The following is a 12,882-nucleotide window of genomic DNA, read 5'->3' as shown; positions in this document are numbered from 1 at the left end:
TCCTCTGGTGGGGGTGATTGGGGTCGACCCTCATTTAGCCACTACCAGGAGAGCCACATGCTGCTCAGAGCCCCTGAGCATCGAGGAAGGACAGGGAGCTAGGACCTGGTTCTGCATCTGTAACACTTTAATTCCACTCTTGCTCTCCTGACAATTAGATGAATCAGGCAACTCTTATGGGAGGAGAGGTTGGAAGAGTCCTCATAGCAGCCTTCGATGAGGAAGTAGGGCTTCCCCCACACCCATGTTCTGAAGCTTTCCCACTTCCCCTTCTCACAAATGGGTCTGTCATGTGCTTTCCAAGGTGATGTACATCCATGCCAATGATTCATCCGTTTTCAGATGTGAATGTATTCACATTTATACATTTTGATAGTGACCTTTTGGAAATAAAGATTTATCTGGAAGAAGTGATTAATGGTGGTGTTTTATGTGTCTTTCAGCCACAAGGATGTGTGTTTTTGTGAGTGACTCTAAGGGTGGGACTGTCAAGCGTTAGTGCAAGCCAGAGAGGAAGTCCTCTGGTTAGGTGGGTCCTTTGACCCGCCTCAACTCCCTGCATGGGGGTGGGTCCCCTTCCTTTGAGATACAGCTACTTAATTAATACCTATTAATTAATATTAACATTTAATTGCTTTCCAACCCTGGAAGCTGGGGAATTTTATAGATTTCAAGCTGTATTCTGCTGCATTAAGAAGTCCTTTCTTGGCACCTTGAAAGGGTAGTCCTCAGTGGTCACCAGGCTGTGTTTATGGATACTGAGGAGGATGGTTTGACATTGGAAACACATTGTTTATCCTCACAAAGCCAGAAGAGCAAATGTTTCCCATTAAAGAAGAACAAAATACAACCTACTTTGTTCTTTGGCCTTTCAAGTTTGTCTTAACATCTGTAAAATTTCAAGTGTCTGGACATTGTAATTAGCATTCAAGAAATGGGACGTTTCCCCGGCTCGTGTGTGTGTGTGTGTGTGTGTGTGTGTGTGTGTGTGTGTCCATGCACACGCGCCCTCATGGGTGTTTTCTTTCTTTGTTCACCTGGCTACCCTTATCACAGCTGACTGACAGCTTGACTGCAAGATTCCCCCGTGACCTTGGTTTTCTGTTTTACTTGCCTCTGGTTTGTGCCTCTCCTTTCTCTGGGCTTCATCCCAGCGCGGGGAATAAGGGACATTTCAGTGAGCTCCAGGAAAGTCCAGAGGGGGAGAAGCCAGAACGAAGCCCACACGCACTGACCGTCAAATGCCCCCTGAAGACCCTTGAAGAGAGACTGTGGAGTACGGCAGCTGCGAAGTGCATCAGACAGGTGGCCCCTCCACCTAGCGCTTTGCTTGGCTGTGGTCCCAAGGGAAATTCTGTAAATGAAACTGCCAAGCCTTATGCTTTATGAGGAGTAAAGCAAAGCTCGCGCGTGTGTGTAGGGTGGGGTGGGGAGGGAATGGGCCCCCTGCTCTGTGAAACTCAGTCCACCCCGGTGAGTTTCAGACTCATCCATGTTGCCGCCGTTTGCTATGACTGGAAAAGATTAGGGCTTAAGAAACTTGAACAATAAAGCTAAACACCCAGACTTTTCCTACTGATGATAACCTGCTTTGGGTTAGCATCTCCCAGAAGAGAGGGACCAAGAAAGTGAGTATTGTCTTGTGTCCAGAGACGTCCTCGGAGGTTGGGTTTTTGTGTTGGGTCCACACGAGAAGGGAGGGTGTCCCATGTGCTTGGTTACGGGGAGGGAGAATGTTCAGAGGCGCTGGCCTCCTCCAGACTGGGCTCTGTCGCCACAGACAGGCCAGGAAGATTGAACAGCGGGATGAGCATGAGCCTTCAAGCCCAGAGGAGCCGGGCAGAGGGTGGGCTTACATCTCTCATCATGGCAGGTGAAGAGCACTGTACATGGGTGAAGTACTGAAGTGTCCTGGGGGGAAGTCCTGGCTCATGGGCAGGGCAGCCTGGGGTGCTGGAGGGATTCCGCAGTCTAGAGGGGCTGGCATTGCCCTCAGGCCCAGGTGTGCTGTCCGGCTCAGGGCTCTGCCCTGCGGCACACTGCGGTCAGAACCCTGCACACGTCTCTCGGAAGTTGGTAGTTGCTTGGTCTTGAGGAGGAGGAGGTGCAGGGCCCCAGAAGGCCTGCTGGCCCAGGACATGTTAGGAAGGAAAGACTGGTGATCTCGGCTGCCTGAGAAGCTAACCAGGGGCCCTGCCTCTGCTTTCATTGCGGCCACCTCCCAGGGGCTCCTGTTCTGTGTTCTCTCAGCCTCTCTCCATCCACTGACAGGCGCAAATGCGTTTACCCTTTGACTGGACGGCTAAGTGGGTGAATGGGAGACAGACCCCCGTGATTCCATAGGAGCCCCCACTGGGCAGTAGACAGGGAGGGGCCACCGCAGGCGTTCCATTTACTTCCTTCAGAGATGCAGACAGGCATCGGATCTCGCCTCTGTGTCCCTAGCAGTGGCAGTGCCTGGCAAGGGCTCGCTAAGCCTTGATGAACATTGAAGGAATAGGAAGGAAATAATGTTGATATTCTTTTTTTAAATGTGTTTTTTATTATTGACTTTTAGAGAGAAAGGAAGGGAGAGGAGAGGAAAACATTGACGGGAGAGAGAAACATGGATCGGTTGCCCCCCACAGGCACTCCTGCTGGGGATCAAGCCCACAACCTGGGCAGTGCCCTGACCGGGAACCAAACCGGCAACCTTTCAGTGCACGGGATGGCGCTCCACCACCTGAGTCACACGCCAGGGCCGTGCTGGTATTCCTGGGCTTGGGGGCTAGATGTGGCCTAAGAGAGTCCCCTCCCCAGCCTAGGGTGCATATTTGAGTTTTTTGAAGTGAAGAGAGGTGGTCTGCGTGGGACCAGGCAGGCGAAATTGCTGAGCCTCTGTGATTGATAGGGACGGCGGGTGGACACAGGGACCCGGAAGCCCGAGAGTCCCGAACGTTGGTGGTGGTCAGGGTGTTAGGGCAGATCTGAGACGTGAGCTGATTAATACCACGGGGGTAGTTCCTGCCAGTAGGAGAATCAGAAAACCAAAATTGCTGCTCCAGGAAAGGGCTGCCACAGGCCAGGGAGGATCTGGAAGTTCCGCTCAAGGTCCGGGTTGGTCAAAACTGTTGCAGTGGCCAAAGTTGTATGACGAACGAGAAAGTGTTGCCAGACCTTGCCATGCTGATGGGGTCGACTGTCACTGTTGCTTCCTCGCGGAGCGGGGATTTTCAGGCCCAGAGGCCTCGGGGCTCTGACCGGGAGGGCCTCGGGGAGCCAGGAGGCAGCCTCTTGGGGCTGGTCCTTCTCCCCCCAGGCCTGTGGCCGGGAGGCTGCGGAGGACTCCTTAGCCAGCAGATGCAGATGCAGTTGCCGCGGGAAGCTGTGGACATCGGCCCAGGCAGACAAGACATTTTTAGTGAAAGAGAAAAGCTCCGCCCTGTTCTATGCAGTAAAACGTGGCAAGCGTTTGTGACGCAGGAAATAGCAGAATGTAACCCACACATTTTCCAGGTCTTGTGTTATCAGATTCAATGAGATTGGCACGAAGGGAAGTGCAGGTCAGTGAGGAAGCTGCCCTGGTCCTGGCTGCCCCTGCCCCAGCCGGGCCTGCCCCGGGGAGCTTGGAGGTGCTGGGTGGGGGGGAGGGTTCCCGGGGAGATAAATCCCTGAACCAGACGGCCTCCTGGACTCAACTTTGGTCAGTGACCTTGACAGCTGGTGGTCAGAGCCTCGGATGGTGTGGAAGCTAAGGAAGTGAGAAGGGTGCCTGGCCTCTGGCCGCTTGGTGTCCATGATCTTGCTTTCACAGTGCTGGGAGCTCACCTTCACCTCCAATAGGTGGCCAGCCTTGCCATGAAGAGGCGACAGAGTGAAGTGGTTGTAAGCAAGGACAGCAGCTCATGGGGTCAGGCAGCCTGGGTTTACTAGCTGCAAGACCAGGTCAATTAACCTGTCCAGGCCTCAGTTTCTTCATCTGTAAACTAGGCATGAGGATAATTCATACCCCACAGGACTGCTGTGTAAAATAATTCATGTTAACTTATTGTCCCAAATAGCAGATGACCCCAGAGCCATTTCACTTTAAAGGGCATTTGGCCAGTTTGGGGAGGGGCTGGTGGTAGGCAGCGTATTATTCTCCTCTGTTCTTCTCAGTGTCTATGAGAGCAGACCGGCGAGGCAGAAAGGCAGGGTGCAGGGGGAGGGGTGGGACAGGTGGCCTCATGGGAAGCATGTAGCTCGGATACCTGAGAGCCGGCCAGAAATAGGCAGTTAAAGAGCTGAGGACTGAACTTAATGAGTAACCCTATCACCTTCGCGAGGGAAGGAATCCCGACTCGCTGCTGGCTACAGCAGTTTTTAGTTTGATGAAATCTCAAGGGAAAACATTCTGCACAGGGATTCCAGACTCCCGGGTTACTGCCAGGGCAAAGCAGCCGGGCCTGCACGCCCGCCGCAGGGGCGCTGTGGGGTGTCAGCCCGCAGACCACCTAGAGATGTTTACCCTCCCTGACCTCCCCGCTGAGCTAGCAAACCCAGAAGGTGCCCCCGTGTCTGCTCCCCGTCTCAGGCCACGTGTGAATTTAGATCCTCTGAGAGGATGCACCATCTGTGCAACACTTGGCACGAACACGGCTGAAACACGCATTACCCGGAGTAGCTCAGCGGCATCCACCCTGCATCCCACACAAGGTCACGCATGACAGCAGGAGAAAGTGGGCCTCGTGCGCTTGCTGGAAGAACAATCTTGGGAATGAGGAGGAATCCGGACAACACTGCTCCTCCTTCGGTGTTTCTCCTGCCCCTGGGTGACTGGCTGAGAGCATATGCCGCTTCCCTCAGTCTTTACTCCCCTTCCATCCTTTTTAAAGTCGGAGCTGGAGTTAAAAGGCCTGAGAGGAAGTGGGGATGGGAGGTAGGGCTGGCACAGGGGGCTCTTTCGTGTTGGCGGAGGGTTGTTGCTGCAATAGGCTGGTCTCCGCTCTCACTGTGGTCTCCTAGCTCCTGGCCTGAGCCCTCCCTCGCCTTCCCCATCCTGGCTCTGGGGCACAGAGCCTGCCCTGGCCACTGCCCACAGGATGTCCTAACCAGCTGGGGAGCTGATCATAAGCCCGTCTCTGTGCCAGGTGGGTGTAAGTCCCAGGCTGGGAGTCTGGGGGAGGTCATTGATGGTTTACCTTCTGCTCCAGGGGCTTGTGATTAGAGCAGAGAGAGGCTCACAGGTCCTAAAGCGATAGGCATCTCCTAATCCCTTAAAGATGGGGGTTCCCCCAGCATCTGGAGACAATCCATCCAGGTGTTGGTAGGCAGGTGTAGATGCTGTGCAGTGCGGGCTCTCTTATGTACATAAGTGTAGGTCATCTTGTTTACTGCACTCTCGCTCTTATCTTCATTAGAATTACTTGTCCCAAGTTACAGAGCTCCTGGGGGTGGGGTGGGGGTGGGGAGGCAGAGGCGTGCACCATGGAAGGCAAATCCTGGAAAGGAGCAAGGGCATTGTGGTCGCTGTAGGACCGTTGTCACGGGGCCCTTGGGTGGGACTGACATCACTCTAAATGAAGCAGGGAGCTTTTGGGGATTGCCTCCTATCTGGTGTGTGTGTGTGTGTGTGTGTGTGTGTGTGTGTGTGTGTGTGTCCTGACACAGGGGCTGTTCATTCTCTCACTGTTGTCATGGCAACAAGAGGCAAGGCCCTGTGGATGGACCAGGGTCTTCGCCTGCCGTGTGAAGTCCGGACAGCCTCACCCCCCTCCAGGCATACGCTTCCCTGTGAGATGAGACCCGAGGATGAACCAGCCGGGAATGTGTCTTCCTGCCACAGTCTGCCTCAGACCAAGGATGGAGGGGTTGGACTGCAGGATTCTGGCTCCGCCATGGAAATGGCTGATCAGCTTCCTGCCCGCAGTGGCTGTGTGTCTTCCTGTTGAAAACAGCTGCTCCTGCCCCTGCCCCTGCGCTGTGTGCTGCACTCATGGGCCCAGAGGAGGCTCCTCTCCAGGCTGCCAACCATTTCCTCCCCTGCATACCCGAGGCTGCGGCCACTCCCACCGATCTCGGCACCAGGCCTTGGATCCCTCACTTCCTGACCTTGGTCCCAAAGGTCCTCACAAAACGTTGAGCAGTGCTGCCGCCTTTCTGCGCTCCCTTCTCTCCCCCCACCACCCACTTTAAAAAATGCCGTTTTGTAGGAAGTGTTGCCAGTGAGCCCTGCACAAGGCGAGCGGGCAGGAGGTGAGTTGCTGGGACGCTTTCTTGCAGATCGAATCCGTGTACTACTTTGTGGTGGGGGACATTCCTGAGGAGCCCAAGCAGCTGCTCCTGCAGAGGGTGTTGGAGATGCCATGTCCTGTCTGCACCGTGTCCTTCAACGCCAGGGGAGAAGGCACCGTGGCTTTCCTCAAGGACCTGAGCACCAAGGCCCACGGCAGGTAGGCAGAAATGGGCCCTGGACGGACTGCAGGGACGGGGGCCTGGCCAGTCTGCGCTGTGCTCTTCCCGTCTCCCCAGCCATCTCAGTCTCCACGCACCTTTTCTTCTCCACCCTGTACTAGCCTTGCCTTTTTTTTTTTTTTTTTTAAATCCTCACTCAAGGATAGTTTTCCATTGATATTTAGAGAGAGCGGAGGAGAGAGGGAAAGACAGAGAGAAATATTGATGTGAGAGAAACACATTGATTGGTTGCCTCCTGCACGAGCCCCGACCAGGGCCTGGGCCAGGAGCCTGCAACCGAGGTACATGCCCTTGACTGGAATCTCAGGCCGATGCTCTATCCACTGAGCCAAACCAGCTAGGGCAGTCTTGTCTTGTTTTTCCCGTAATTTGGGTGCTTGGACATTGTGGGACCTTGCTGACCTTGCAGAGACTGCCCCTCCCAGGGCTGGCTGATCCTAGAGCGAGGCAGACCCCTATTCCCTGCTCACCCCAGAGCAGATACCAGAAACTCCTCTGCCTCAGAACGCGCTGAAATTATGCAAACATAGCCAATGCCAGGCCTGCTTACTCTGCCTTGCCCATGCCTTCCTGCAGAATCTCAATACAGACTCCGGCCCATGTTTCTTCTGCCTCCTCTGCCTCCTGACCGGCCCTGGTGCTTTCCTGTGTGGCCCTGGGTGGGGGTGCCCCTCCTCTTGGGCGCTGTGTTAGTTCTGCCTGCCATAGCCAAGTAGCACAGGCTGGGGCTTAAACAACAGACATTTATGTCTCACTGTGCTGGATGCTGAGTCCAAGATCAAGGTGCCCGCTGAGTCAGTTTCTGGTGAGAGCTCTCTTCCTGGCTTGCAGACAGCTGCCTTCTTGCTGTGTCCTGTATGGTAGGGAGAGAGAGGGACAGGGGGAGAGAAGGGGGTGGGGAATCCACAGCATGTGAGCTCCCTGGTGTGTCTTTTCAAAAGGATGCTAATCCTATCGGATCAGGACTCCACCCTGAGGACCTCCTTTTACCTTCATCAGAGGTTAAACCTTAGAGGCTTCAGCGTATGAATGGAAGGGTGGACACAATGCCCTGAGTAATGGACTGTCTTTTCAGTGGCAGTTGAAGTGATCTGTTGGCCTCATCATATCTGAATAATAATGAAATCTGCATTTTAAAACAACCCTCATGGGCCCGTCTGTGTGTCAGTTGAAGGCCCCGGGGAGAGAGGCCAGCTGCTGTGTGAGTACCAGGAGAGGCCTGGGCCTTTGGAAAGTTAGCCTGTCTGAGACAGTGCAGTGCCGCCCGGAAGGTCTCTTCTCAAATTGAGCTGCTCATCGTCCGAGGCCTGGGCTTTACCTTGCAGGCTGCCTCCACACCATGCAGGGGAGCCTGGTCACATGCAGTTAGCCCTGCGTCTTGCTTAAGAACTATCCAGGGAGCTTGATTAAAATGCAGATGTCTTGGCCGCAGCCCCAGAGATGCTGTCGGGAGGGAGGGAGAGCCAGGAACCCATGGGGGTTCTGAGGGACACTGCTCTGGCTGCTCTTAAAGCACTTGGGAGAAATTGGCTTCCATTCCGGGTGCCTGAACCCCCCCATATACAGCAAGGGCTCACTGCCCCCTTTTGCTATTGGAGACAGAAAAAGGGCAACTGGCACGGCCACTTGCTTGTCCTCTTCTCAGCTCAGGTGGGCATCTCCTCTGGGCAGGTGAGTGGCCAGGGAGTAATTTAACAGGGAGTCTGCTCTGACCTTTAGCACTTCAAAGCTTAACAATTTACCCCTGCATTTCAGCTCCTGACTTGTAGGCCATGCACCGGGGAGTGCGAGTTTTGAGGAAGAGGGCGAGGTGTAGACACCCCTTCCCACCCCCGTTCCTGCCCTGGCCCTCGAAAGTGAGCCCAACCCACAGCCAGCAGTGCTCCTGCCCCTCACAGCGCCAGGGCTCTGGGCCCCACTTGGTCTCCCTGCACTTTTGGCTCTTGAGCCCCATCTAAAGTGCAGTAAGGGTCCAACTGTAAGGGCATGTCCTGAGCGTCTCAGCTGGCGGGGCCTGGACTCTGGGTGCCCCTGTGCCCCAGGGCAGAGCCTCCAGCCCTCAGGTGTGTGTGCTGTGCTCTGTGGGCTCTTAATGGTGATTTGCTTTCTGCACAGCGAGGCTTATTAGCCAGAGGAAATGTCTGCCTTGCTCTCTTTTCTAATCCGGAGACCACATCAGAGAGTAGAAAGTCTTGGGTACCAAAGGCCTTGGCATTCAGGGGGTGGGGCCTGCCAGGACTAGCTTGGCATCTCCTCTGCTCCGCCAGGATGCTGGCCATGTCTGCTTGGGGAGAGGTCCCAGCGGGAGGCAGGCACGGCCAGGTTGAGTCCATCGGCCTCATGAGGAGCCACTGGACAAGGCTGGCTGTTCACGGCCATCAAACCATCGTCCTAGTGCAGCCGTGGGCAAACTACGGCCCGGGGCCGGATCCGGCCCATTTGAAATGAATAAAACTAAAAAAAAAAAAAAGACCGTACCCTTTTATGTAATGATGTTTACTTTGAATTTATATTAGTTCACACAAACACTCCATCCATGCTTTTGTTCCGGCCCTCCGGTCCAGTTTAAGAACCCATTGTGGCCCTTGAGTCAAAAAGTTTGCCCAACCCTGTCCTAGTGTCACCTGAAACCCTTTAGAAATAGATGGGACTGCCCAGCTGGTGTGGCTCAGTGATTGATCGTCTACCAGTGAATCCAGAGGTCACAGTTTGATTCCCGGTCAGGGCACATGCCTGGGCTGTGGGCTCAATCCCCAGTCGAGGACGTGCAAGATCAGTGATTCTCTCTCATCATTGATGTTTCTATCTCTCTCTCCCTCTCCCTTCCTTTCTGAAATCAATAAAAATAAAAAAGAAGTAGGAGGGCCTGAGGCTTCCCGTGGCCCAGGCGAGGCCACATCCACCCACCCGCGCTCACCTGTGCTTCAGGGTTCTCTCTGGGAGGGGTGAGCAGCCACGGGCCACCCCGACAGGCTGGAGGAGCATTCCTCAGAGATCTCCTCCGCCCATCTGGAGAGTTCCCCGTGACTACTGACTTCAGATTGCAGATGAGTGGCTTCGGCCGTGGCCTAGCCCACGACCCGCGCACCACACCGGCGCTCCTTGGGCTTTAAGGAGCACGAGTCCCTGGGGCGGAAGCTTGTTCAAGTGCCGCTTGCACTCAGCGTCGCGGTGGCTGCGGGAACACGCGTCCTGGGCAGCTCCCAGGCGCTGCTCTCCTGGGCCACGCTTGGAGGACTCAGTCCCTAAACCGTCCACACAAGAAATCTTCCCATTCGGACTCTGCGTGGGTCCCGGGGAAGTGTATTTGCCGGGCTCACGCTGACTGCAGCCCGGCGGCCATCGGCGGGTGCCATCGGCAGGTGAGCCAGTGCCCCTTGTCACCTGAGCTCTGACTACAGGGCTGAGGGCACTGTGGGGCCACGATAGACTTGACTTGTCAAGACTGTGCTGCCATGAACAAAGAATCAACATAAGTACAGGGTATCGTTTCTCCAGGCTCAAGAAACACCATTTGGCTGAGCAATGACTCTGTAATGAAGAGAAGAGTGATCAGTTAACATCCCAACATATCCACAGTTCCCTGTTTCCTCCCACCTCCCTGTGTGCCCCCTGGGGGAACAGGCGAGGTGCAGGGAAGCGCTGATGGTGCCAGGCAGCGGGGAAGAGCAAGTGCACGGTCTCGGGCGACGGAATGGACATGCGCGAGCACCACTTTCCCGCCTAATGTTGCAAATCTCTTCACGTTTCAGGTTCCATGCGTTTGCAGAGAGAACAGAGTATGCGGGATTCCCTGCATCCTCCCTAAAGGATGGTGACAGTGTAGTGACCAGGAATTCAAGGAAGCTGAAAGGAAAACCCCCTCCAGGTACCTGGCATAGAAAAGAAACAGTGTGCGTTGTGCCTTACTGACTGCAGGTGGTCGTGTGTCTTAGGAATAAAGCACCAGGCGGGGACTGACTGGGTCTTGGGTTATGTAGGTGGTACCGGGGCAGAGCTCATGGTGCTAATGGTGAGTTTGTCAGTGTAGCATCCGGTCCGAAGTTTATCACCCGGGGAAGCGGCCTACGTGGTAAGTGTTCACAAATTTGGGAACCTTCTGGAGACGTGGCCCCGGGGCATGTCAGCGCAGGCCTTAGTTCTTGGCAGGCAGAGCCCTTCCGCCCAGGTTAGCTGGGTGCCGTGGCGAGGACGCCCACGGTCTCGTTTCTGCGGCCCTTCACGCAGGGACAGTGGAGCTTGTAGATGCACGTGCGGGATTGGCCTGCCCCGTGTTGGGGGCCAAGGCCACACAGGAGCCTCTGCATGGGCTGAAGGAACCTCCCCTCTCATCCAAGGAGTGTGATCCGAGAGTTGAGCAGGCATAGAAAATGAGGTCCCGGAATCAGTGAGAAGCAGGGTGGTGATTCAGAGGGTGCTAGACGGTTACTCGGAAAGCCAGGAGGTGGAGTTCCTTTGGGACTGTAAGGTGCCGGACGGGCACACACCGCCGGGAGAGGCAGGGAGGAGGTGCTGCCTTTGTGAGGTGACATGGCACAGGGTGGTCAGACAGCTGAGAAAGCCCAGCCACCTCCATCCACCCTCCTGCCAGCAGAAGGTGTCTGTCCTCAGCGTGAGGCAAGCAGGACTCTGGGGACAGGGAGAAGCTGCAGTTAAGCTGCTAAACTCCTCTCTGTAAGTGTGGCAGAGGACAGGAAGGGCACTGGGGCTTCGCCAGGGGCAGTGTGTCAGGCGGGAAGGCGCGGCAGCCGGGGGTCAGGTGGAGACTAAGGCAGGCGGTGGGGCCACAAATTGTGTCAGAGACAGGCTTTGTGAATTCGCATTCTTAGTGCCCCAAGCGGAGCAGGGGTGGTCCCTGTGACACTCAGGGCGGGCACTGCTTCAGGTCATAGCCTACACTCTGTTCTGACGGTGACGTACACAACTCCAGGAAATCGAAAAAATACCCATTGATAAGCAAGGTTGATACTAAGCTAAGAAGAAGTTAATTCAGAATGTATGCCGTCCTATTGGGAATAACTGCCAAGACGAAGCCTGCGGGCAATGGATCAGTCGGGGTGGAGACTGGATGTCGCCAGCTCCCCAAGGCAGGCCAGTTACTGCCAATGGGTTTAATTTTGGCCTCTGTACTCCTTGGAAGTCAGTGTCAAAGGGAGACGTATCTGGCAGCATAGCTTACATTTTCTGCAAGTGTCATCTTCTCAACCCTGTGACACATACAAATTAAATTACAGATTAAAACATTCCTCTTAGAACAAAAGGCTCAGAGCGTGGCCTGCCACTCGAATGCCATTTCAGTGATCACAATTTGAGGAGAGAGCCCCAGATCCTACAAATGGACCTTCTCTCCTCTGTCCATCACCGTGTCCCAGAAAAGCCAACGTTCCAAGTCGACCTCTCCCACTCAGAAACTGCCCCAAATCCTTGACTCTTTTGTTTGGAGATTTTGTGGTTTCCACCCTCAGTGAACTGCCTCAGAGACGGTTCTTCAGTCTTTTCCTGATCAGTTCCCTCCCCCTACCCCTCATCCCCCACCAGCTGTCTCAGGCATTCATGGGTGCCAGTTTCCTCAGGTTCCCCTCCAGTGTGGGGAGGGGGGGTTCCCTCAGGAGGTAACTTGCCAACTATTGCAGAGAAAAGCAAGACTGTCAAGTGAGGGGCTGGGGATGGGTGCGCAGGGAAATCACCTGCCATTTAAAGAGATGTAATGCTGTAATTGACTTTCAGAGGATAACTCACCATCACCCCGTGCAGTACACCAGTGCACAAAGAAACTGTAGTTAAGATAAATATTTTTAGAAATTGTAGTAAAAGATGCATAACATAAAATTGAACATCTTAATCATTTTATTTCGGTAAATACATGAACACATTTCAGCCAGATCACGAGAATTCTCGTTTGCTAAGGCTGTGGCCTTAGAAAACTTTTAAAAGATATTAGTTTGTAAGAATATGTAATAAATAACTTCAAAATGCAATGGGTATTTAATTTTAAAGCGTGCCTTTAACATTTATGTAAAAGGTTTTTTGTACTCGTTCAATAGAAACTTATCTGGCCACTGGGTAAAGCTAACAATAAAACTACTGGTCCGCAATTTAACATTGTTGTACAACCAATATTCGGAACTCTTTTCATCTTGTGAAACTGAAACTCTACACCTATTAACAACAAATGCCCATTCTTCCCTGCCCCAGCCCGTGGCACCCACCACTCTCCTTTCTGTTTCTCTGCCATTGCTGTATTATTATTATTATCTTAAAATGGAACAAACACATAGACATTGCTGGGCATATTCCAGGCACGGCTCCAGCCTCTCGTCAAATTTAACTCAGTCTTCGTCACAGCCCTATGGAGTGGGGGCTGTTGGTGCCCTCAGTCAGTGAGGGGGGCACCAGGACAGAAAGTGGTTAAGAAACTTGTTCGAAGTCACTGAGCTCTTGACAGCCCTT

At 54.0% G+C, this 12,882-nt stretch overlaps 1 protein-coding gene across 1 annotated transcript in view; it reads left to right on the top strand.

The window, feature by feature from the left end:
- The window catches only part of VWA3B (von Willebrand factor A domain containing 3B), a 138,246-nt gene that overhangs the window by 21,255 nt on the left and 104,109 nt on the right, over positions 1–12,882 (top strand). The window contains exons 6-7 of the mRNA XM_059659033.1: positions 6,241–6,410; positions 10,185–10,300. Of these exons, the coding sequence (XP_059515016.1) occupies positions 6,241–6,410; positions 10,185–10,300 (286 nt within the window). The remainder of the gene's footprint in view (positions 1–6,240; positions 6,411–10,184; positions 10,301–12,882) is intronic.

The sequence above is a fragment of the Myotis daubentonii genome, chromosome 12 (genome assembly GCF_963259705.1).
Source record: "Myotis daubentonii chromosome 12, mMyoDau2.1, whole genome shotgun sequence".
In the NCBI taxonomy this organism is placed as follows: domain Eukaryota; kingdom Metazoa; phylum Chordata; class Mammalia; order Chiroptera; family Vespertilionidae; genus Myotis; species Myotis daubentonii.
Note: the sequence above shows the minus strand (reverse complement) of the source record. Positions and strands in the feature narration are given on the sequence as shown.